Raw genomic sequence first — 26707 nt, 5'->3', positions numbered from 1 at the left:
GAAGTATATCTAAAAGGAGAGGTGTCAGACTTCATACAAAGCCTGCGTTGGGGGGGGGGGATTCTAACAGAGCTGGAGGGCAAATTGGCAGAATCTGCCAATGCAATTAACATAGCCTGTAGGGATTTGATGCCTTCAAAAGCAAAGGATCAAAATCTCAGCTGTCCCCTGGATATAAGGAGAAAGCAGCACAGACTCTCAAGAACATGCAACTGTGCATATGAAGAAGGCCGCAGGCCGATTGTTGCCTGCCACAGGCAACCTAATGCAAATTCTGCAAGAACATCTAACAAGGCAGGTGGATACCCCAAACTCTCTTGTTCGAAATGCAAAGCGGCACAGGGCTTGCAGAGTGTTGTGAGTGCACCCCTCCAAGTAGGGCAGCGTCGGCCGGCTGGGCTCCCCACTGCACACCCAGGAATTGCAAGCCAGAACCTCTGGAGGGCACTAGGTTGGTGAAGCCTGCTCTATGTCTATGAACTTGTCCTCCCCCTGGAGAAAAGCAACACCTACCAGACATGTCCTTATGTGGTAGGATGCAGAATGGGAGCCAGATGTACAGCCAGCAGGGAGACCCAACATGTAAGGAGCAACAGGCCAGCATCAGCTGTACCAGAAGAATATGTTGGCGTTAGCAGGGGGACACCTTTGCCTTCCTTCATGAAGCATCCACATATTGGGGATCTTTAAGGGTGGTCCCAAATACGCTCCATTATTTGCCACCCAATTGGACAGTGTCGGAAATTAGGAAACCTTTTCAGCAATTTTCAGAAGGGCGAAGGAAAACAGGGAGACACTTCCTGGGGAAGGTGCGACAGGTTAAGACAAGGCCATTCCCATGGGAATTGTGGGAAATAAAAATGTCAGCCACCAACTGGCGGCTGTCAAGGCGATGTCTGCCACCATGAAAGTGACCACCATGGCGAAAAGGCATTTGCCCCCCTTTTTCATCTCCTCCTCCCCCCGGAAAACCAAGCTGAAAGCAAGCTTTCTGCTTAGCACTAAAAATGGTGCATAGAGAGGGAATCGTAAATCAATTTTCAGCTTCCACTGGCCTTGTAGATTAGAGCTAAATTATACATCACAATGAGTTCTTTCTCAGTTTTGGGGAAACTATATATTCAGCCAGGAGGAAGAATGTTAATATATTGGCGCTTCTTTTGTGGGCAACATTCAAACACCAACATATTAACATTCTTCCCCCTAGCTGAATATAGTTTTCCAAAAACTGAGAAAGGGAGACATTGGTGCCACTTGGAGTTTGTATTTCAGACACCAAAGTGTCATGGGACAGAAGTTGATCAGATCTCTGACATTTTGTAGCCTTGGGGAATATCACCCTTCTGTTTGAGGACTAAAAGTTTATGCTGAGTTTTGGCAGGCCAGTGTTGTGATGCAGCTAGCATGACTTTTTTTAAAAGTCATTGCATTTCAAGAAAGTGAGGCAATCCTGTCTGTGTTTCATTCTCCATTCAGACACACATCCCAGCCTTTTTATTATTATTATTTTTACTTTCCACATTCCTGAAGGTGAAATGTTTGTTGCTCTAAAAGGCCTAATAATATATTGGTACACAAACACACACATGCAGTTATTAGTTCTGTAAATCTGGTTACATCATTGTAATCAGGAATCCACGTGGGCACAGACGGTTTGGATTCACATAGATTACAAACTTTATTGGCCCATCAATAGTGGCAGGTAAGCTCTCCCACACCGCAGCCTAAATTGAATTGGCTTGGAAACAAGCTGTGCTCTTTTATTCCAAAATCAGAAATAGCTTGGCTTGTTTTCTAAGTCCCTAACTCCAGTTCCCCCCACCTTGGAAGCTAGTGGGCTTTCTGTGGGCATCTGGTTGGCCACTGTGAAAAGAAAATGCTGGGCTTTTAGGTTCTAATAATAATAATAATAATAATAATAATATAATTTATTATTTATACCCCGCCCATCTGACTGGGTTTCCCCAGCCACTCTGGGCGGCTTCCAACAGGATATTAAAAACACAATAAAACATCAAACATTTAAAAACTTCCCTAAACAGGGCTGCCTTCAGATGTCTTCTAAAAGTCTGGTAGTTGTTATTCTCTTTGACATCTGGTGGGAGGGCGTTCCACAGGGTGGGTGCCACTACCGAGAAGGCCCTCTGCCTGGTTTACTGTAACTTGGCTTCTCGCAGCGAGGGAACCGCCAGAAAGCCCTTAGCACTGGACCTCAGTGTCTGGGCAGAACGTTGGGGGTGGAGATGCTCCTTCAGGAATACTGGACCGAGGCCATTTAGGGCTTTAAAGGTCAGCACCAACACTTTGAATTGTGCTCGGAAATGTACTGGGAGCCACCCCAACCCTCTCACTAACCTCCTGCCAATACCCTCCCTGCCTGCCCTAATACTCCAACCCTCCAAGCCCACTTCCCCATTAATAATACCTATCTGATGACATGGCAAGAGCAGCAGAGGGGCTGCCTTTCACAATCCCGCTTGGATAAGGTGCAACTCCAAGAGTTGCTGGGGCCATTATTCCTGTAATCAGCCCACCAGAAAGACAAAGGAGCCAGAGATCCAATCTCCTTCCATCCTTCATCTCACCGCTGCTGCCCCCTGCATTTATAGAAATGCAGACCCTCAATTGTCCCTATTTTTCAGGGACATAAGCTGTTTCAGTTTCTGATTTGATCATGGAATGCCCCACTTTTCCTTAGGACGTCCCTATTTTCATCGGAGAAACATTGGAGGGTATGGAGTTATGCAACCCCCGAGCCAGTGTGATAAATAACTATACAACCTTTAGAACATGGGTAGGCAACCTAAGGCCCGGGGGCCAGATCTGGCGCAATCGCCTTCTAAATCCGGCCCACGGACGGTCCAGGAATCAGCGTGTTTTTACATGAGTAGAATGTGTCCTTTTATTGAAAATGCATCTCTGGGTTATTTGTGGGGCATTGGAATTCGTTCATTCCCCCCCTCCAAAAAAAATATATTCTGGCCCCCCTCAAGATCTGAGGGACAGTGGACCGGCCCCCTGCTGAAAAAGTTTGCTGACCCCTGCTTTAGAAGACAACTGAAGGCAGCCCTGCACCGTGAAGTTTTTTAATGTTTAATGTTTTTATCTAAGTTGGAAGCCACCCAGAGTGGCAGGATATAAATAATATTTTTAAAATGGAATAAAGGTAAAGGGACCCCTGACCATTAGGTCCAGTCGTGGCTGACTCTGGGGTTGCGGCGCTCATCTCACTTTATTGGCCGAGGGAGCCGGCGTACAGCTTCTGGGTCATGTGGCCAGCATTACTAAGCCGCTTCTGGCGAACCAGAGCAGCGCACAGAAATGCCGTTTACCTTCCCACTGGAGCGGTACCTATTTATCTACTTGCACTTTGACGTGCTTTTAAACTGCTAGGATGGCAGGAGCAGGGAACGAGCAACGGGAGCTCACCCCGTCACAGGGATTCGAACCGCCGACCTTCTGATCGGCAAGTCCTAGGCTCTGTGGTTTAACCCACAGCGCCACCCGCGTCCCTTTTAATGGAATAAGATATCCCTATTTTCATCAGAAAAATGTTGGTGGGTATGTGGGTGATGGATTTGGAAGCTAACTGGGAAGGGGACTGGGGAACGAGTTGGGAAGACAGAATTATTCTCCAGCTTGGAATTCAACCAGCATTATTTTTATTTCTTGAGGGGCTGCTCATCGTGCTTGATGAATTTTGCAAGGAACTGGAGCCTGAGCTCTCCAAGCTTTATGGTAACTACCCCATTGTACAGTGCAACATTTGTATGCTCCAAGCCGCCTTGCAGAAGAAACTTCACACGTGAATCTGTCTCATGACAGCTTCCATTCTTCTTTGCAGTCACATGCATCACATATGACATAGACTCACTCGGAGAGCCCAGGGCTTCTTAGATCAACATATAGCACAAGGTTCATATACTCCAGTGATACTTAATATGGGAATATCACATGTGCCAGAACTACACAGCTTCCTCAGTTCCTTTCAGTCATTGTGTATCGCAAATGAGCAAGGAAGCCAGTGCAAACCACTGACTCAAGAGGAAATATTTCACTTAAGCCATGATACAAGAGACTTGACAATGCTACTGAAGGCCAAACCAGATGCATACAGTTTGGATGTAAAGTGGGGGTAGGGTTTTGGTTTTTTGGGCAACTAAATGAATTGTGTAGAACCTGCCCCTCACTTCTGCCACACTTCCCCATACTCCTCTGTTTACTTATTTGTTGATCTCATCCTGGCTCAGAAACCAAAGACAAGTCAGCTGGAGGGTGAGTAGGAAAGGAAGCTTTCAAACAGAGAAATGCAGATAGAGAAAGGGGGGAAAGGGGAGGCTTTTGATCTTACCTGAGAGTGCTTCATGTCAGGATAAATGTAGACCCGACTGACATGTTTAGTCAGAGAAAAGCCATTGTTGACATTTGTTAAAGATTGGAAACCTCCCACAGACTTTTTGTGTGAAAAAGAAATCATGATATCAGGATTGGAGATAATGTTTGTTTATAGAAAGTGGCTTTGTTGTGTGTTATATTGGATTGGATGAAGTGTGTGCATGTGTAGACAGATGAAGAATCAGAAGTTCTTTACATATTGAAAATTATTTTTCTGCTTTTCTATTTTAACCTCTTTTTCTACTCTTCTTTATCCTTTTACTTTCTCTACTGTCGTACCTTGGAAGCCAAACAGCTTAGTTCCTGAATGTTTTGGCTCCCAAATGTCGCAAACCCAGAAGTGAGTCTTCCGGTTTGAGAACTATTTTTGGAAGTCGAACGTCCGACGGGGCTTCCACGGCATCCAATTGGCTGCAGGAGCTTCCCGCAGCCAATCAGAAGCCACACTTTGGTTTTCGAATGTTTTGGAAGTCGAATGGGCTTCTGGAACTGATTCTGTTTGACTTCCATGCTACAACTGTGTTTCTCTCCCGCCCCCGCCCCCTCGGTTTGTGTTTTTATTGTATTTAGATAAAAGTCTTGGTTTGGTTTTTTTTTAAAAAAAGGTTTTTATTTTAAAGTTTTGTATTTTTCTTTATAAACCTTCATAAAATTTATTTTTAAAAGTAGACTGTCCCACCCAAGTAAAGTCAAACTTGTGAGCATCTGATTAGCAAACCACTATGGTGGAGATGGAAAAGGGACATGGGTGACGCTGTGGGTTAAACCACAGAACCTAGGACTTGCCAATCAGAAGGTCGGCGGTTCGAATCCCCACGACGGGGTGAGCTCCCGTTGTTCGGTCCCTGCTCCTGCCAACCTAGCAGTTCGAAAGCACGTCAAAGTGCAAGTAGATAAATAGGTACTGCTCCAGCGGGAAGGTAAACAGCGTTTCCATGCCCTGCTCTGGTTCACCAGAAGTGGCTTAGTCATGCTGGCCACATGACCTGGAAGCTGTACGCCGGCTCCCTCGGCCAGTAAAGCGAGATGAGCGCCGCAACCCCAGAGTCGGCCACGACTGGACCTAATGGTCAGGGGTCTCTTTACCCTTTACCTTTATGGTGGAGATGGAGGATGCTTTCTGCCCAAGGACCACATTATCTTCTGAGCAACCATCTGAGTAACCGCACATCAGTGATGGGCAGAGTCAGAGGCAAAAGTGGGCAGAGCAACAATGACACATTTTTCCTTTCTACAGGAGACTAATTTGTACACACGCCAAAAAACCAGAGGGGTGTGGCCTAAGAAGAGGAGGTGTGGCAAGGGAGGGGTGTGGTCTGGAGAGAGTTCTGGTGGCCAAACAGAGAGACCTGGAAGACTGCACCTGGCTCTTAGGTCTGTTCTATGATTTGGCCATCATAAAAACAGCCCCCAAAGGAAGTAGGGGGTGATAAGCCCAGATAGGGCCTTTTCAGTGGTGGGCCCCACCACTGGAATTCTGTTGTTTATTTTAAATATATATAATTTGTTGCCTGTTTTCAAAGGAGAACTCAAAGCATCTCACAGCCATCAAGTATCAGACAAAACAGGAATACAAACCGCAAAACACATTAAGCCACCATTGCAATAAAATGGCAATTAACCCAGGAAACGGAGTCTAGCAAACAGCAAAAACCGAACTCCATAAAGCCAAAAACAACAAGAGGAGAGACAGAAACAGCATTAACAGAATTACTCTGCTGAAAAGCTTCTTAAATAAGCTGGTTTTAAGCAGGTACCTATTGCATGGGGGATCAGTAGATCGCAGTGGATCCAACTTGCAAGTTGCTGTGGGCCCAGTGAGAGAGACTGTGAGCAATGATGGGTGGTCAGAGAGAGAAGATGGAGAAGACTGGGAGGAGGAGATATTGGAAGCTGAAGCGGTAACAGGGCTTAGTGAGCAGGAAGAGGCTGTTGCAAAGAGAAGTCCAAAATCAGAAACAGAAGAGGAGGGAGGCCAAGAGGCAGATATGAGTCAGGCTTTTGAAGAAGCAAGGGTGTCTCCTCATGCTACTGCAACCAGCTCCCCTCCTCCCAGTCTACTATGACCAAGAGAGGGCTGAAGTGGGAGGAGCAAAGGTAGGCACGCCAACATAGTCCCAGATTGCTTGGGAAAGACCGAGGAGAGGAAGAGACTTCGGCAGCAGTGGGAAGACGAGGACCTTGAACTTATACAACTGCCTCATAGGGCCAAGGCCTACTGAAGAGTTGCTGGCTCATTAGGCCTGACACTCCTGAGCAGATTTTGTTTCTTCTAATAAAGAGTTCACTTCACTGACAACCTGTAAGCTAACAAAAATGTAAAGAACCAGCTCTAACCTGTGTTGGAAATGTAAAGAAGTAGAAGGAACTATGTATCATATGTGGTGGAATTGCAAAAGGATAAAGGAATTTTGGGAAATGATCTACAATGAGCTAAAAAAATGTTTAAACTAACCTTTGCCCAAAAACCCCCCGAAGCCTTTCTCCTGGGGATTATAGGTGTGGAGATACCAAAAGATTTAAGGAGATTATTTATGTATGCAACCACAGCTGCAAGAATGCTGGTAGCCCAATGTTGGAAAGGAGAGAACATACTAACAAAAGTGGAATGGCAGACAAAATTATTTGAGTAGGCTGAGATTGTAAGATTGAGAGTGAAATTTAGGAATCAAGGTCAAAAATTTAACTGAGAATGGGATAAATACAGAAAGTACTTAAAAGATCACTGTAAACATGTAAAATCTTTGGCAGACTTTGAATGACTACTGCAATGTGAGATAATTCTTGGAAGTATTGGATAATTTCAAAATAGATGCTGTTTAATATGCAGTTGATATAGAAATGTAGAGAACCCAGGTTGGGGAGGAAGGAAGTCTCAATATGGGAATAACTTTACCTTGTTCCCAACTTTTTTTTTACTTCTTTTATTTACACTACTGATGGAGAGTTACAACTGTGATTCATTATAAAATCAATAAAGATTAAATAATTAAAAAAAAAACCTTCACTGACTCTGTGTGATTTATTGCTTGCTCACTCCTGACAGTTGTTGATTGAAGCAGAAAAGTGTTGTTGATGGAAGCAGAGAAAGGACTAAGACCATGGGTAGGCAAACTAAGGGTCGAATCCGGCCCAATCACCTTTTAAATCTGGCCTGCGGACAGTCTGGGAATCAGTGTGTTTTTACATGAGTAGAATGTGTCCTTTTATTTAAAATGCATCTCTGGGTTATTTGTGAGGCCTGCCTGGTGTTTTTACATGAGTAGAAGGTGTGCTTTTATTTAAACTGCATCTCTGGGTTATTTGTGGGGCCTGGCTGGTGTTTTTACATGAGTAGAATGTGTGCTTTTATTTAAACTGCATCTCTGGGTTATTTGTGGGGCCTGGCTGGTGTTTTTACATGAGTAGAAGGTGTGCTTTTATTTAAACTGCATCTCTGGGTTATTTGTGGGGCCTGGCTGGTGTTTTTACATGAGTAGAAGGTGTGCTTTTATTTAAACTGCGTCTGTGGGTTATTTGTGGGGCATAGGAATTTGTTCCTTTTTTTCCTTCAAAATATAATCCGGCCCCCCACAAGGTCTGAGGGACAGTGGACCGGCCCCCTGCTGAAAAGGTTTGCTGACCCCTGGTCACTAAGCTCACACACCCTTTTCTGTGTCCCCACTCAAAATAATCCTCTGCCATAGTGGCTCTGCGTGAGTCTGTGTGCATGCATTTTAAAGCAGAGGTGTTTTTTATATATATAGACTACAACTCCCAGTAGCATCTGTAAGGCCAAAGGTTTTCCATCCTTCCTTTAAAAGCTGCCAGGATTCTGCAACCCTGAGTTTAGCTATAACAATCTTCCCCTCAACAGCTGCCTTTAAGTTATGAAGCAATCCTGCTTTATTTTCCTCCCCTTTTAGAACCAATAAGCAACCTACAGATGGTACGGAGGTCTAAAAGGAAGGGAAGACTCCTAAGAATGAATGCCCTAATGAGCACATCAGACTGTTCTCTAGCAGAAGACAGAATTAGCATCTGTTCTTGTGGAAGCAGACGCATAATGGGTGCTCCTCAGAGAAATACAGTTCCCTTACCGTACGGACTCAGTAGGTGCCTGGTGGTCTATCTGCCTGCAGAATTATCAAGCAGCAAAAAATGAGTTTCTTGGGACGAAGGCCCTGCCTGGAAGGGATCAGAACTCATTCGAGCGATGCCAAGCAACCTGATCTGCATTTGCCTTTTGAGTACATAGGATCTACTTATTTATGTAACCTGCTACTTCTGTTGGCAGAGGCCCTATTTTGTATACAGTGGTACCTCAGGTTACAGACGCTTCAGGTTACAGACTCCACTAACACAGAAATAGTACCTCGGGTTAAGAACTTTGCTTCAGGATAAGAACAGAAATTGGGCAGCGGCGACGCAGCAGTAGTGGGAGGCCCCATTAGCTAAAGTGGTGCTTCAGGTTAAGAACAGTTTCAGATTAAGAATGGACCTCCAGAACGAATTAAGTTCTTAACCCGAGGTACCACTGTACAACGATCAGGAAAGAAAGTACTTGAAGTAGTGGAAGCGGCAATGGAGCGTCAAATGTTGCCTGTCCTTTCCTACTATAGTCAAAGTCTCCATTCTACATGCAAGTATTTACAGTGTAATGCTTCTGCAAAGCTACTCAGAAGTTAGCTTCTGCCTGAGTTCAATGAGACCTGCTCCAAGATATTTACAATTGCACTATCCGTCCTTGCGGGACTCCACTCTCTGATGCTGTCCCTTGAAATTTTCCATAGGGGAACATAGGCGCCAGCTTGCGAGGGTGATGTGGGGGATTGAGGTTTGTGCATAATGTCCTGATGTCCTGACGTCATGAGCAAGCATCGTGCCTCCCTAAGCTGGGCAGAAGCTTCCTGGGCTTTGGATGTCGGAGCCCTCTTGCCTCCAGGTGGGCTTGGGGAAGGTGGCAGGAGGGCTCTTGGACCCGTTGGAGCCTCACATCTACCTCCCTAAGGTGAGCAGAAGCTTCCCGGGCTTTGGGAAGGAGGTGCCAGGGCATCCCTAGCTAGCAGGACCAGTGGTCAGGGCTGATGAGAACTGTAGTCCAAAAACAGCTGGAGATCCAAGTCTGGGAAACACTGATTTAAAGGCAAACCTACCACATTTGCACTTTCCAAAATGGAAACACACTCATTCTTTTAAGTTTGTACTTCTCCAGCCAAGTAATGTTTGCAAAATAATAATAATAAATACATACATACATATGGTAGGGTAAAGTACAGGTAGTTGTTGTTGCTGTTGTTGTTGTTGTTATTGCAAAGCAATTTCCTCATATATGGTATATTCTGGATGAGAAAGTAGCATTCCAAAAATGTGCCATATATAGGGGAAATGCTTTGCAAAAAATGTATGTATTAAGAGAAATTCACACTAAAATGATGCATTTTCATAAGAAGTTGAAAAAAAATACTATAAACTGACATGGAAATGTGAAGAACTGAATTTATGACTGAAAACGTGAGAAACTAAAATTGACGGATTCTCCCATCCCTAACTTATACAGTACTGGTTTCTCCAACAATTATCAGGGTGAGGTCTTTCCTTTTCACTTTGTGGTAGCAAAACCAGCAAACGTTTCTGTAGCACATAGAGACGATCACATGTGACCATCGTCACCAACATCAAACTCTCATAATAAGCTCTCATGAACCACTTCGTCATCTGAGCAAGGGGGAAAAAATGCCCTGAACTGCTCCTAGCAGTGGCAAAAACCAGCTGTTGAAGCTTTTTGCAGCCCAGAGATAAACATTGCAGCTTGCTAAAGTATGCAGCATAACTAATGCCAAAGGCCCAGGAATGAGGGGTGACTGTATACTTAAAGGTAAAGGTACCCCTGTCCGTACGGGCCAGCCGTGTCCGACTCTGGGGTTGCGCGCCCATCTCGCTTAAGAGGCTGGGGGCCAGCGCTGTCCGAAGACACTTCCGGGTCATGTGGCCAGCATGACAAGCTGCATCTGGCAAGCCAGCGCAGCACACAGAAACGCCGTTTACCTTCCCGCGAGTAAGCGGTCCCTATTTATCTACTTGCACCTGGGGGTGCTTTCGAACTGCTAGGTTGGCAGGCACTGGGACCGAACAATGGGAGCGCACCCCGCCGCGGGGATTCGAACCGCCGACCTGACGATCGGCAAGTCCTAGGCGCTGAGGTTTTACCCACAGCGCCACCCGCTTCCCTGACTGTATACTTAAGTAACTCTAAATACTGTATACTTAGTAGCTCTAAAATGAGCAGTTTATGTTGGCAGATGAAACAACGTGATGCAATCAAGGATATTGAGAAGCTGGAACATTTGCAGAGGAGGGCAACCAAGATGATCAAGGGTCTGGAAACCAAGCCTTATGAGGAACGGTTGAAGGAGCTGGGTCTGTTCAAGCCTGGAAAAGAGGAGACTGAGAGGAGCTATGATAGCCATCTTCAAATATCTCAAGGGCTGTCACATGGAAGATGGGGCGAGCTTGTTTTCTCCTGCTCAGGTGGGTAGGACCCAGCCCAATAGCTTCAAGTTACAAGAAAGGAGATTCCCACTGAACATCAGGAAGAACTTTTTGATGGTAAGAGTGGGACGGTCTCCCTTGGTAGGTTGTGGACTCTCCTTCCTTGGAGGTTTTTAAGCAGAGGCTGGATGGCCATCCGTAATGAATTGAGATTGAGCTGAGATTCCCCTGGGGTCCCCATCACATCTCCTCCCCATCACATCACGGCAAGAGAAAACAGGTCAGTGTGGGAAAGAGTGGGGGATGTTGGTGTGTGTGCAGGGGTGCTGGATCATCACCTTGTCATAGTGAGTGGGCTTGCATGTTCCTATGACCCTTGTGAGCGAAGCCGTCGGGGAATCTCGTACTCCCAGCAGAGTCACCCAAGGCGGTAAAGTCAAAGGGAAGGAGCTAGACAAAGAATGGTCCAAGAAGTCTTCAATGGCAGAACAGGCGGATGATAACAAGCGATATGTTACAACGGCTGTGAAGGCGGATGAAGGCTGCAGCAGATCTACTGGTTTGTCGTGACTACTCATGCCACTGGAACAGAGCCTTACTGCGAAGACTGTGCATTGATCAGCGTGCACTGATCTACACACATAAAACAAATTCACGCCCAAGCGTCTTCCAAAAACCCAACCCAAACCCCATCAGGACGCAAGGGAGAAGGCACACTGGGGAAACCCTTACCGTGATCAGTTTACCTCTCACGCCCTGACCTAGCCACTGTGATCCATGCAACGGTCACCTCCAGACTGGATTATTGTAACTCGCTCTATGTGGGGCTGCCCTTGAGACTGACCCAGAAACTCCAGCGGGTGCAGAATGCTGCAGCGAGACTCCTTACGGGGTCCTTGCTGCGAGATCACATTCACCCGGTGCTATACCAGCTGCACTGGCTCCCGGTGGGGTACAGGATCAGGTTTAAGGTGCTGGTTTTAACCTTTAAAGCCCTATACGGCCTAGGACCCTCGTACCTACGGGACCGCCTCTCCTGGTATGTCCCACAGAGGAACTTACGGTCTTCAAATAAAAACATCCTGAAGGTCCCAGGCCACAGAGAGGTTAGGCTGGCCTCAACTAGAGCCAGGGCTTTTTCGGCTGTGGCTCCAATCTGGTGGAACGCTCTGTCACAAGAGACTAGGGCCCTGCGGGACTTGACATCTTTCCGCAGGGCCTGCAAGACGGAGCTGTTCTGCCAGGCCTTTGGTCGGGTTTCAGTCTGACTCCCTCTTCCCTTTCATAAGAACTGCATGAAAGTGGCCTCCCAATTTTTCTCACAGGCCCATATAAGTTCAGCACAAACAATTGGGCCTGGTGAGCATTTAAAGTCCCCAACCCTAATCTGCGGGTTGCCATCTGATTGGATTTTATTCTGATCCTGATCTGATTTGAGAATGTATTTTAATTGATTGCCTGATTTTATGTTAATGTGTTATACATTTGATGTTAGCCGCTCTGAGCCCGGCTTCAGCTGGGGAGGGCGGGATATAAATAAAATTTATTATTATTATTATTACTCCCACCCAGAAACCAATGTGGGGACTGTGGAAGGAAGTGTGGATCCAGAATTGGCCTCCACAGTCACTTGCGGACTCAGTGTTAAAACCGTGTTTATGGAAGACAATCTTGCTCGGCCACGAGTGATCGTCAAAGAAGAAGAAGCATGGGTGCTTATTGCCTCTCAGCCCTTGCACCTCTCTGCTTAGTTGTCAAACATTATTTCCAGTATCACATGGAACTGCCTTTCTCTCCCATGACTGCCTCTCCTCTTTAATCTTTGTTTAAATTGCCTCTCTTTACAGCAAGCCCCACCACCCTTAACTCTGTTAATTTACTCTGTAATGCTGATCTAATAAGTACTACATAATATCATCGCACAGAATGCTACTATTAATACCTGCGCAAGCAGTCTGTGACTGGTGCTGCATTTGCAATTTCGAGTGCGTGCATCAGCCGCTGCTGATAGTTTGGCAGCGCCAGATTCATCCATTGACCTCAGCAGACATCCAGCACAATGGGCCTATAACCTCCTTTCTCCTTGGTGGGTAATTTGGCAGCCAGGAAAATTATGTTGCTACAGCAGAAAGTTAACGTCTAGGGAAGGGATTGTGGCACCAGTTCAAGCAGAAGCTGAAACAGTAGGAAACCAAGGAACGATGTTGCTGTGCCTTCTATGAGCTTCTCAGAAACTTGAAACTGGCAAATAAGGCCCCTTGGAGCCCCATCTTAACAGGGCTATGAAATCATAGTCAGAGAACTAAACACATCAAATGATGGGCTGGTTCATCCTGAAATAGGCTGCCTTCCAACCTTACCTCAACCAACCTTATCTTTCTCGCCCTGATCTGGTCACAGTGATCCATGCGACTGTCACCTCCAGGCTTGTTTAGTGTAACTCGCTCTAAGCAGGGCTGCCCTTGAAGCCGACCCAGAAACTCCAGCGGGTGCAGAATGCTGCAGCGAGGCTCCTTACGGGGTTCTTGCTGTGGGATCACATTCATCCAGTGCTTTACCAACTGCACTGGCTCCCGGTGGAGTACAGGGTCAGGTTTAAGGTGCTGGTTTTGACCTTTAAAGCCCTATTCGGCCTAGGACCCTCGTACCTACGGGACCGCCTCTCCTGGTATGCCCCGCGGAGGGCCTTAAGGTCTACAAATGACAACACCTTGGGGGTCCCAAGTCGCAAGGTGGTTAGATTGGTCTCAACTAGGGCCAGGGTCTTTTCAGTACTGGCCCAGACTTGGTGGAACGCTCTGTCACAAGAGTTTAGAGCCCTGTGGGACTTGACATCTTTCCGCAAGGCTTGCAAGACAGACTTGTTCCACCTGGCCTTTGGTTTGGACTCAGTCTGACCCTTATGTTTTTCCCTCCACTTATGGTTTTGATCTATGGGCTACTATTAAAACGAGGCTGCATTTTAAATTATATTTTAACCTGTTCTTTTTTTAAAAAGTTATTGTAATTTTACTGGTGTTAGCTGCCCTAAGCCCAGCTCTGGCTGGGGAGGGCAGGGTATAAATAAATAAATTATTATTATTATTATTATTATTATTATTATTATTATTATTTACTATTAGCATTTCATGGCCTTTTGATACCAATTTTTACAACAATCCACTGCTGTACCAACGTATATATGAGACATGGGAAACTTCTGCCCAGGGCTAAATGTGGACTTTCCACCCAGCCCTCACATTTCTCCCCAGACCGCATCTCACACTGGACCTGCTTCACATCTTCATCGAGTGTTTTTGCCTGACTGGAATGTGTCCTTGAAGTCTGATCATGCCTCTTGCTTTCTGCATTGAGGAGAGGGTGGTATCTGTAGAAACCAGCCTACTGCACAAAGGTAAAATTTACATGTATAGTGTGGGGGAGGGCCATGGCCCAAAGGAACAAAATTCCGAAGGGGCGCAAAATGGTACCCCCATACAGGCTGTGGGATTCACAGGGATCCTTGTCCACCTTGGCAAAAGTGGCAGAGCAACCCATTGGGGGACTGCCACCACCACCCAGCTGCATCCTGGTGGGCCCTGTCCTCAGCTCCCTTTCATTCCCTGCCTACCTGCTGCTGGGGGTCTCTGGGCCCTGGAGCCCAGCCTGGCCTCACTACCACATCCCTGGTAGAGGTCGGCAATCACAGAGACTCCGCACAGGCCAGGCAGAGGGTTCCATCTACCTTCCTCATGCTCCTGAAGGCACATTCCTGAGGCCAGGCCACCTTTCAGTCTCCAGGCTGGTGGGGGGGGGGGGTCCTCTCTGGCAGCATTGATAGCTAGCCTGCCCTGGGTGCCAGCAACCCACACTATGTCACTGTCTCCACTCCCTTTTTTTTCTCTGGTCCCACCCATCACCTGCATGTGGTCCTCAGCACGCTGTCCAAAAGGGAACACAACTCTCGAGCTGGAAAAGGTCTCTCTCCGCTGTCTGCTGTATATGAACCTGCCAGCTGTAGAGGATCATCAGGGAATTGCTGCAGATCAGACTGATGTTCACAGGACAGCCACAGGTTCAAAAGTGGCCAACGCTCTCTCCAAACCTAACCCTCCAGCCATGATACCATGTTGGCTCACTTATGAACCCTTTGAGTGCAGAGGTTGATGCTGACCCTAATATTCAGATGAGGCTGGTCTCCTTATGGAACTATCATGCACTTAACTCCATAGCTGCTAGCTATGACATCGAGCCACAGCAAACTATGGCAAGGTCTTAAAGAAATGGGAGTGCCTGATCACCTCATCTGAGAAATCTCTATGTGGGACAAGAAGCTACAGTTAGAACTGGATATGGAACAACTGATTGGTTCAAAATTGGGAAAGGAGTATGACAAGGCTGTATATTGTCTCCCTGCTTATTTAACGTATATGCAGAATTCATCATGCGAAAGGTGGGGCTGGATGAATCCCTAGCCGGAATTAAGATTGCCAGAAGAAATATCAACAACCTCAGATATGCAGATGACACAACCTTGATGGCAGAAAATGAGGAGGAATTAAAAAACCTTTTAATGAGGGTGAAAGAGGAGGGCTCAAAATATGGTTTGAAGCTCAACATCAACAAAATGAAAATCATGGCCACTGGTCCCATCACCTCCTGGCAAATAGAAGGGGAAGAAATGGAGGCAGTGAGAGATTTTACTTTCTTGGGCTCCATGATCACTGCAGATGGTGACAGCAGCCACGAAATTAAAAGACGCCTGCTTCTTGGGAGAAAAGTGATGGCAAACCTAGACAGCATCTTAAAAAGCAGAGACATCACCTTGCCAACAAAGGTGTGTCTAGTTAAAGCTATGGTTTTCCCAGTAGTGATGTATGGAAGTGAGAGCTGGACCATAAAGAAGGCTGATCGCCAAAGAATTGATGCTTTTGAATTATGGTGCTGGAGGAGACTCTTGAGAGTCCCATGGACTACAAGAAGATCAAACCTATCCATTCTGAAGGAAATCAGCCCTGAGTGCTCACTGGAAGGACAGATCCTGAAGCTGAGACTCCAATACTTTGGCCACCTCATGAGAAGAGAAGACTCCCTGGAAAAGACCCTGATGTTGGGAAAGATGGAGGGCACAAGGAGAAGGGGACGACAGAGGATGAGATGGTGGGACAGTGTTCTCGAAGCTACCAGCATGAGTTTCACCAAACTGCGGGAGGCAGTGGAAGACAGGAGTGCTGGCGTGCTCTGGTCCATGGGGTCACGAAGAGTCGGACACGACTAAATGACTCAACAACAACAACAAAATTTGGGGTCACATGGCCCTTTTTCAATAGGGCTGCCCGTTTGCAGCCTGGAAATTTGTGTTCCCAAGTCCTTTATCTACCCTCTTTCCACTCAGTTCTACTCAATGGCCTTATTTGGGTGCTGCGTTCCCAGCATAGCTGTCAACTTTTCCCTTTTCTTGCAAGGAATCCTATTTGGAATAAGGGAATTTCCCTTTAAAACAAGGATAACGTTGACAGCTATGGTTCCCAGCTTGCCAAATTATAGTTCAGCAGCTGGAAATAAGAGATGGGATTATGTGGTCATTCCTCCTTCCTCTGTATTTACAACCTGGTTTAATTAAAACACGGTTAGTCATTACAGCCACAGTGGAGAACTATATATTAATGCCAAATTGTAAACCAGGATCTTAAACCACAGTTCTAAGTCAAGTTTAATTAAACTGAGATATAAGCCCCAGAGAAGAGTTTTTAAGTGTGTTCCATGCTATGTATGTTGGTAATTTTCCTGTGGCAGCATGTGGAGCAGATCCTGCCTAGCCATTCTTCAGTGTGTCTCTCCAGTTTGGAATTGGTCAAACAGGCAATAAGGAAGTGGCTTCTCCCTTTTTTCCATTAACAAATTTTGGGCATGGATCCTGTTTTAATACTGCGCAATCTTATTTTGATATCCTTAAAGGAAGCCATGAGCTTGGCACTCATTCTTCTTGATTCTCCTCCCTCAACCGATTACTTCCTTCATCCAACAATATGAGCTAACAATGGAGTTTCTTTGCCTGAAATTTCTCAGAAGAGAATTTTTGTTGTAGTTGAGAAAAACGGTTAAAATTTTCACCCCCATGTCAAAAATATTTGGCAAAATATACCACTCCTAATTGTCCACCCCTTCCAAACAGAATTTGGGGAGGGAAATTGTGCTCAGGCCTAGAATTTGATCCCACCGGATTAATATCCACCCACTGAAAAACTGCTGGATCTCAATTCATGAACTGCTTCAGTTGCTCAAAGTTATAACAATTCGGCGTATCTCGTTTGCAGCACAGGCTAGCAGCGCAAATACCTGAGCTTTTCCCCAGCCTGCTCTTTACTTCTTCTACCATTTGATGCTGAGGTTTTCTTGACTCAGCTTGTAGTTCCTCCAACTTTAGTTTTTGAGTTCATTAATAAGAAGCTCCATCTGCTGACTGCTACCACAATAACTTCAAGGTGCAAATGAGTGGGAGGAGCTTTGTGTGTGATTGGTTAACTTAACGTCTCCTTGTGCATCTGGAAGCAAAAGAAGTGACATGTAAAGCAGTACCAGGTGACTGGGTCTAGCTGCCATTTAAATCTCCCATCATGCCCTTGAGCAGCAGCACATTTCAGGAAGCTAAAATAGCAGCTAGTCTCGGGCATTATTCATAGTGCTGGGCCAGGTGGTTTGTATAAAATGGGGGACCAATGGGGCCTAGCAGCTGCCCAGGGATAACAGGTGCTACTACCAGCCCTTGCAGTGATCCCAGGGAAACCTCTTCATGTGGCCCAGCACAACTACAGTGGTACCTTGGTTCTCAAACGCCTTGGTTCTCAAATGCCGAAAACCCGGTGTGGCGATCACACAGGGTCCCCGGACGTTTCACCGTCTATTGATCCCTGTGCCACCACTTTATTTCTTGCTGCCACCACCCAGGCCCTACGTGGTACAATACTGAGTCCAGTCAGGGTTAAATTGGAACATAAAATTCTGTTTATTTATTGCAGCTTAACAAGCGTGTGGTTTCATAAACGGTATTGGTCAATCACCGTCATGGGCTGCCTGTCCAGACCTATAACTTCTGCTACCTGCTCTCGCTCACTAAACCACCTCTCAGATATTTACTTCTCTTCCTAGCCCCTAACTGTTCCTGACTCAGCTTATTTCGCTACACTAATTCATCCTACCCACAGACTCTATCCCAATTCACTCCCACTCCAACCAACCACCCAACTCCCAACGAACTCCTCCCTTTGCCCCCCCCAGCTGGTTTTATAGTTCCTCTGACTCCACCCCCCTGGGTTCTGATTGGATAACTTGTTTAACTATTTCACCTGCAGCACTCACATATGTTAACGTCACACCTGGAAGTAAGTTTTCTGGTTTTCGAACGTTTTTCGGAAGCTGAACGTCCGATGCGGTTGTCTGCTATTGTTTCCAGGGCGCCTGCACCAATCAGAAGCTGCACCCTGGTTTTTGAACATATTGGAAGTCAAACGGACTTTCGGAATGGATTAAGTTTGGTGCTTTTGTTTTTGCTATTTATTTTGCGGGGGGGGGGTTATAGGCTTTTTTGGTTAATTTGTTTTTGTGGCTGTGTGGAACCCAGTTCAGCTCCTGATTGATTGATTGATTGATTGTGTGATGGCAGAAATGGATAAAAGTCCTCCATCCAAACAATGACTATCATCAGTGCAGGTAAGGGGGAAAATAATTTTAATTTTTATCATCTACAATACTGTCTTATTTATTATAGTATAGTACATTGATTATTGCTTTCATTTTATCAATGGTCTCGTTAGATAGTAAAGTTCATGTTAAATTACTGTTTTAGGGGTTGTTTTTAAAAGTCTGGAATGGATTAATCCATTTTGCATTACTTTCTATAGGAAAGCACGCCTTGGTTTTGGAATGCTTTGGTTTTGGAATGGACTTCCGGAGTGGATTAAGTTTGAGAACCAAGGTACCACTGTAGTGAGCCACATCTCACAGCCCTTTGTAACAGACTACCAGGGACCAAATAGGCTCCCTGGGTTCATTGCCTCTGTGCTGGTCCCGAGGGCTAACCGTGAAGTGAGGTCCGAGTTCAGTCCGAGGTCGAGGGTGTGGTATAGAGGCTGTCCATCAAAGCTGAAGTGGGGTCCAAGGCAAGAAGTCAGGTGAGGTCAGGAACTCTGGCAGAAGAGCAGGACAGGGTGCAGGCAGGAACAGGCTACCAACCATGTTGCTCCAGCAACCTGGGACTGGGCTGGCTGGCTTTTATCTGCCCCAAGGCATAGGGCGGCCCCGGTCCACAGGTGACTCGCCTCTCCTGGCCTGGAGGCGAGCACTCCTCCTGCGGGAACTTAGTTCCCTCTGCCTCTCTGCCCTGAGCCTCTGCAGTTCAGGAGAGGCTGGAGAGTTACCGGACCCAGAGGCAACCTCAGCTTCCCCTGACGGGGCTGAGAGTGGAGCACTTGCAGGCAATGGGTCCTCCATCATCTCAGGAGCCACAGCAGGCTCAGCTGGTGCCTGCACTTGAGGATCCAGCACAGGTGAGGACCCTTCAGGCTCAAGCCCCAGCCCCGGCTCAGCTGGTTCTGGAGGCTGGAACTCCTGTGCAGGCTGGGATTCCTCAGGTTCAGCCTCTGAGACCGAATCCCAGACCATCACAGCCTGCTTGACACTTTTGGAACAAGACAGGGAAGTGCCAAGCATCTGGCCAGCCAGAATTCTATGACTGCTGCTGGTCACAAGTTGTGCAGGCCTGATTTGACCCAGGCAGTCGTACCATCAACCAGCCTTGGTCAACTCCCTTCAACTACAGCCAGCACATATGGAGCGCAGCAGGATGTCAAAGCTTGTGCCAGATGGAATATCCTCTGGAAGGCCAGTATCAGTCCCACCAATTAATATTATGCTAATGGAGCCACAATTGGGACGCAGGTGGTGCTGTGGGTAAAACCTCAGTGCCTAGGACTTGCTGATCGCATGGTCGGTGGTTCGAATCCCTGCGGCGGGGTGAGCTCCCGTCTTTCAGTCCCAGTGCCTGCCAACCTAGCAGTTCGAAAGCACCCCTAAGTGCAAGTAGATAAATAGGTACCGCTTTAAAAGCGGGAAGGTAAACGGTGTTTCCGTGTGCTGCGCTGGTGCTGGCTTGCCAGAGCAGCTTCGTCACGCTGGCCACGTGACCCGGAAGTGTCTCCAGACAGTGCTGGCCCCTGGCCTCTTAAGTGAGATGGGCGCACAACCCTAGAGTCGGACACGACTGGCCCGTACGGGCAGGGGTACCTTTACCTTTACCTTAATGGAGCCACATAATTCAGCTCTGAAGTCAACTGGTCCAGTATCATAGGTCTTCAAATTCTTCATCAAGGACTACCATTAGCACTTGATGAATGAACAACAATGGACACAGAAGGGCTGCACCACAGATTCATAGAATCATTATATTATTGTGTCCAGATCTTACTCAGGACAGGTTGGAGTGGCTTTTATTTTTTTTGTTTGAATGTCTTATTGAATACAGGCTTGTATTAGGGCCAGCCTGAGTCATGGCCATCATTTATAGTGTCTCTGGCTTGTCCAATATGAGCAGCAGGTGCACGATAAGCAAGTCCAGGGCAAGGGGAACAGAACGTACTCCCAACATTGTCCAGAAGGCAAATCCCAGCCATTCCATTTTCATCTAATTTCTCTGTGTGCTTTAACATGATTTCCAGACTCAGTCTCCGAGCTTATTGAATAGCCTGGGGGGAAAGCACTGTAGAAAGTATCTCGTCTCGATCTTTCCCCCCTGTATATAAACACACACACACACACACACCCCACTTCCCAGTGTTCAGTGCCATACCAAGAAATGGAGGTTCTCCTTGTCAGAGTTAAAAGGCTGAAATCCTGCACACAGTGAAAGATGGGTCAAAGTCTTCTCTCACTCCAGAAACTGGAGTTACCCAGAAAGTGGGAATATCTCGTTACATTTCCCATTCATTTATATAAGGTGGGGTGGGAATAAATCACAGCACTTGACAACAGTGCAACCTGCCCCCATCTCTCCCTCTCACACACAATGAAATACACAATTATTCCCTACATAGATGCAAAAACTCCTCATAATAATGTGTGTGCAATGTGTGTTTTGCTAAGCAGTTCTGTTTTCCAGCACAAGTTCAGAAAGGTCTGAAACAGGGCCAGGACTTACTGGGGCTCAGTCGCAGGATCTGTTTCCAACCTGCCCCTCAACTTGTGCCTTTAGCAGCAGCTTGATTGGCAGCAATTAGGAGGAGGCAGTGCTCATCTGCACTATTCCACGAAAAAGCTTTGCCAGCTGATTTCTGCAGATCAATTCTCAGCTAAAAGCACAGGAGCAAGTTCTCTCCGGCCAATTGGCAACCCTACCTGGAACATGTTTTTGCCGGCTCAGTGAATAACTACAGCCAGCGCCCCCACGCTCAGGATGAAGGAGGGGGGCTTTCAAGGCAGATGGCTTTCAGGAAGAATTGAGGTCCAATGACTGACTCCCTTGTTAGAGAATCGGCACAGTGTCCAGAGATTACAGATACTCCAAACTCCAAGCACCTTAAATGAATTTTGTATAACTGTATCAAGGCATTGATATTGTATTAATTCAGAAACATTTATAACTTACTCTTGGGTTTTTTAAAAGTGTTTTTTTTTTAGTTACTGTTCAGCATGGGAATTAGACTTATAAGTTAAGACATACATTAAAGAAAGTGAATAGCATATACAGTGGTACCTCAGGTTACATACGATTCAGGTTACAGATTCTGTTAACCCAGAAATATTACCTCAGGTTAAGAACTTTGCTTCAGGATGAGAACAGAAATCATGCTCTGGCGGCGCGCTGGCAGCAGGAGGCCCCATTAGCTAAAGTGGTGCTTCAGGTTAAGAACAGTTTCAGGTTAAGAACCTCCGGAACGAATTAAGTACTTAACCCGAGGTACCACTGTACTTGTGTTATTTTGTGGAAATAGCTGCTGCTTTAAAACAAAACAAAACCCAACTTCAATTCTTCCATGTTCACTAACTTCAAACCTACTGCAAAGCCAAACTGGAACCAGGCAGAAGAAACTAAGTGTACTCTGTGTCTAATTTAATTTCACTGCCGGTGGCTCTGAGGTTGCTGCTTTTACTCACCAGGCAGTGATACAAGGACAGAGCATTAAATCAATCTCTTGGGAAGGAACAACTTGCAAAGTAACTAAGAATCTTAGACTTCTACAGAGTATCCTTGTTCCCTTCTCCTTTTGACAAGAGCTGTCCTTAAATATTTACATTTGAATGTAATCTCATATAGCTATTTAGAGATAGGTGAAGAAGAGCAATGTGCCAAGCAGAATAATTTCTAGCAAGGAAGATTATGTAGCTCTGATACTTAATTTAGGGATTGATTAGTCACTGGTTATGACATGCTATACAAGCTTAATGGAGTATTTCCTCTGTTAAAATCAAACAAAGTACATTTCAAATTAATATATTGTGACACTGAACAGTGAGGTGGGCAGGGTGGGCGTGTTTGGTTGTTCACTTGTAATTATACAAAGAATCCTTAGGCTCGCCACACCCGTCTCCAACCTTTCAGAAGTTGGACTACAACTCCCATCATCCTTGACCATTGGCTATGTTGCCTGTGGATGATGGGAATTGGAGTCCAATGCTATTTGGAGGGTGAACCAGCTTGGGAAATACTGGTTCACCATAACAAATCTACTCCTAAAGTGCACAGCAAACTACAGTGCAGATTAAATGCATTTAAAAATATACAAGAATAAAGACCTGAACACCTAAGCAAAATATAGATTCCATACTGAAATAAAATGAATTTTCAATTACTATGTTGAGAGGTAGTAATGATACTATTCACCTCCACTGAGGTTCAATTAGTGTATCAACGCCAGACCATTACAAGGATGTAAATCCCATTGCCTTCAGCATAATCTACTTCATATTTGTTTGAGAATGTGGATTTAAGCCACCTTAGGCAGACTTGTGGGAAAATATGGTCTCCTGGAATAGGCAGGACTTATTCAATGTTCCATGCAATGTTTACTTTCAGGTACGAGCTATACAAAACATCCACCACCTTTCAATTAAAGTTTTTGATGTAGCCCTTATGGTAACATTCAGTCTCAGCAAAATGCATAAAACTTTGGTCTCTAACAACACGGATTGCACCCTCAAAATCAATGGGACTCAGTCTGTTCAAGCAGCCTTGAATCTTCCTTGGATTTTGAATTAGGGTTGCAATTTAGCTCGAAATGTTCTCTCCCCGTGAATTAAGGAGCATTGTTGAATTACACACTGCCTTAACTTGCCTTTGGTGTATAAAAGCCATCTTACAAATCAACTTCTCCGCAACTATTTCAGTGGCTTCCTGGATGGATAAAGAAGATGCTATATGTTTGGCTGAATTGAAAAAGGACAGAAAATCCCGATTCCAAAAAGGCCACAGCAGCTGAACCCCACACACACAACCTGAAGCTGACGACCCTAAAGAGGCATTTGGAAGAACAGCATCTACATTTTCCCAGAGAATCTTCTATCTTCTTGACACCAGTTGGCTACCCTGCCAAGCACCTTAGACTAGCTGCCAGGTTTTCACTCCGACTTCTCTGCATGCAGAGAAATAAATTGCCCAGTGATGGGTTGTAAAGGGAGATCCCTGATTTGTATTCTCATTAGTGAATTAAGGAAGGAGAGATCAATCTTCTTACCTTGAACTGACAGACGCAAGTCACGGTGTCTCCAATTCTTAAGCACTCTCCGTCAAATTTACAGGTATTGGTGTCGCAGAGAAAGAGATCGTTTTCTCTGTCATCATAACCTCAAATGCAAAGAGAAAAATGCTGTCACCCTTGGATCTGGCAAGGAATATCAGACAGGGGCAGTTGCTTTTCTATGTATGTGGCACACCTAACATTGTTGATGAAGCAATGTACAATCTAGAAAGGTTGTCTTCTCATCCTCGCTTTGCCTTCCTCTTGCCCGTTTCCAGAGGAGTTTGCAGTCCCTGTTAATCTCCCAGCTCCTCCTCTCCTTCTTCTATGAAAGTAGTTTCCATTTCCACAAAAAACAAGCATTTGGTTGCAAAGCAACATGATTCTGTACCCCTTCCCATTAAATCTTCTGGTCCAAAGTCTTAGAATGGGCATTTCTCCAGGCAGTGACATAACAAAGCCCCCTAATAATAAAGATAAACAGGCTATGTGCTTTTTGTGATAGGCTGTCTGATTCCAATGAAGATTGATCACCTCCAGGTTAATAGGAGGGGTGCCAGCTTCTCGACAGAGCTGCTGAAAGGAGACCCAGCTCCTTTCCTCCAGTTTTGACAGGCAGGCTAACAAATCTGGCTGGAGATTCAGCTCATGAATGCCAGCTCAGATTTCAGACCTCAGCTAGTTGCCATCCTACTCGGAGAGTGTGTAGCAAGGTATGAAGCCAAACAGCCATATTTGGCTCTAAAGTCATCACGATTGTGTTCTATTGATTTTATTAACATCTCTGTGTTCCTAGCCATGTCCTGGTTTTGCAATAAAAATGGAAACACCACCCATAGGGCAAAAGTGACTTATTGACCCTAATGATTACACACACACACACACACACACACACACATACATACTGCACTGAACTATGGCATTCTAGTTATACACCCAAAGCAATCCCGGGGTAATTAAAAATAAATAAATTAGAGAGCCACGGTGCTAGGCTAAATAATGCTGTATTTGCTGCAGAGGTTATGGTAACTTGAGATATGGTAAAGTATTGGGCTTCCCATAGTTTGTGAAATCAGATTTGAGTTATAAGATAGAAGTAACATGCTCTGTTATCTACCCAGCATATATGCTGAGAGGAAATGTAGGTGTTTTGTTGAAGATACAAAGTTACACAGCATTTTTAGTGAAGGGCAAACTGCATCAAAACCCTACTAGTGTGTTCAGAAATGTCTCTGTGTGCAGCTGTAGATACACATCTATCGCTGTATGCACAATGTTTATTTTTCTCTCTGTGTGTTGCTGTTTTTTTAAAAAAATCTGGAGATGCAGCTTACAAAAGAAGGTACTCCCAGAAGCATTTGCAAACCAGGATTGTGTGGGAAGCACTGTACAAATGGTAAACACACTCCAGACAGAACTACAATTAACCTATTGAGGATGAGTCTGGTCATAGGAAAAGACAACGGATGGAGAGAGGGGAGGTAACTCCCTCAGCTTCTTCCTTATTCAATTAGTACATTTTACTTGAACTGTGTCTGGCAAACCACTTTAAGCAGGGCTCAAGCTGTCTAGAGAAACAAGGAAAAGGCAAGTCTGTTTCATGACAGAAAGAGGAGGAAAGACCCTCAGCAGCCGTTTCTAGATTATCTTGCTTTGTGTGCTGTGTGAATTTGGGAATAAACACTTGCTCTAAATTCCCTTCAAGAACAACAGGATTCCTTTTTTAAAAGCTAAGAGGGGGGAAAGCAGAGAGAGAAAAGGTTTGAGGCAACCCCAATCTCTGCTTTTAAAAATAATATATACAGCATAGTCTTAAAAGCTTTAAGACAGGTGTGTGTGTGGGGGGGGGGTGGAATAGCTTCCCAGATTAGCAAATTTGCTGGTTCTTCGAAAGGAGATCTAACCCAGCCTGCAAGATCCTATGACCTCTCAGAGAATCACAACTTGATTTATAGCATCTTCCCCGTCTCTCTCCTGCTCCAACTTTTAACACTTCTAAAAAAAAATAAAAGATCCACTCTTTGCGAGTTACCTGATTGCGTCCAGACTGTGCAAGTCTGCAGAGATGATAATCAAAAGCCCATTTGAAGCACAGGCAATTAAAAAGGTGGCGAAGCAAGTAGAGAAAGATCTATAGACACTTTCTTGCCCTCTTTACCGACCAGCCATTCTATTCCTTTCGCATCAAATCCGACCTGTAATTTCCAGACAGCTGCGCGATGTGCCAGCGAGGTTTGGAGAGACTGGCTCAACCCCACCCCTCCGATCTCTTTTTAGAAGATGCTTTCGTTTAGAGACGGATGGGCATTGCTGTACATTTCTCTTTTCCCCCACCCCCGCTCCCGCTCCCCAAGCTTACCAGAGCAATTCCAGCCGGTAGGCGTTTGGCAGTCACTTAAGGAGGTAGGGAAAGCTGCAAGTTTCACCGGTCGGGCTACGATGAGAAACAACACCGGCAGCAGCAACCAGCAAAAGCAATCGCAAAGTGTCCAGCCGCTGCTCCACTGCCGAGGTGGGGAAGATTCCCACAACACCATGACTTCGTAACTCAACTCCGCAGCCGCAGCAAGAGGGAACGGCAGCGTCCCCCAAAAAGCGAATGGCTCTCTCGGGCTGACGAGGGGATCCTTAGCATCCCGGGGGGCCCAGCCAACAGCAGGTTAGGAAGAGGCACCCAGGTCCTGGCATGGTGATGATGGCGAGGATGATGATGATCCTGAGAGTTTCAGCAGAGATATCCAGGGGCCTGGCCCAGCCCGGGGAACGGCATGAGCAGTGATGGTCAGGAAGGAAGAAGAAGAAGAGGAGGAGGAAGAGGAGGAGGAGGACCGGGAGGCTGGAGCAGCCGCTGCCATAAAGGGGTCGGGCTGGGCTGGGCTTGGGGGAAAAGAGAGTCAAGGCACCTCGCAGCTCCGCAGCCGCTGCCGCCTCTCCTGCTCTGCCGCCCGCATCCCTCTGGCGTTGGGAAAGCAGCAGGTCCCCTCAGCCCGCCGGGGTCACGTGGCGCAGGCAGCGCGGGCTGTGATTGGACGAGCGGGATGCAGGTCCCTGCGAGGGAGGAGGAGGAGGAGGCGGCGGCAGCTGGAGCGAGAGATGCTGATGCTGCGCCCGCTCCGCGCTCGGCAAGGCGAGGC

The 26707-nt window shown here is 46.1% G+C and overlaps 1 protein-coding gene across 1 annotated transcript in view; it reads right to left on the bottom strand.

Annotated features, from left to right (window-relative positions):
• Positions 1–26505, bottom strand: part of TMEFF2 (transmembrane protein with EGF like and two follistatin like domains 2) — a 250317-nt gene extending 223812 nt beyond the window's left edge. Inside the window, exons 1-2 of the mRNA XM_080972358.1 lie at positions 25933–26505; positions 23571–23680 (exon numbers count right to left, since the gene is read on the bottom strand). Coding sequence (XP_080828484.1) covers positions 23571–23680; positions 25933–26110 — 288 coding nt within the window. The 5' untranslated portion in view covers positions 26111–26505. The remainder of the gene's footprint in view (positions 1–23570; positions 23681–25932) is intronic.
• Between the last annotated feature and the right edge of the window lie 202 nt (positions 26506–26707).

The sequence above is a fragment of the Podarcis pityusensis genome (assembly GCF_964106645.2).
Source record: "Podarcis pityusensis genome assembly, chromosome: 1".
Taxonomy (NCBI): domain Eukaryota; kingdom Metazoa; phylum Chordata; class Lepidosauria; order Squamata; family Lacertidae; genus Podarcis; species Podarcis pityusensis.
The sequence above is the reverse complement of the archived record's forward strand: the minus strand, read 5'-3'. Positions and strand labels throughout refer to the sequence as shown.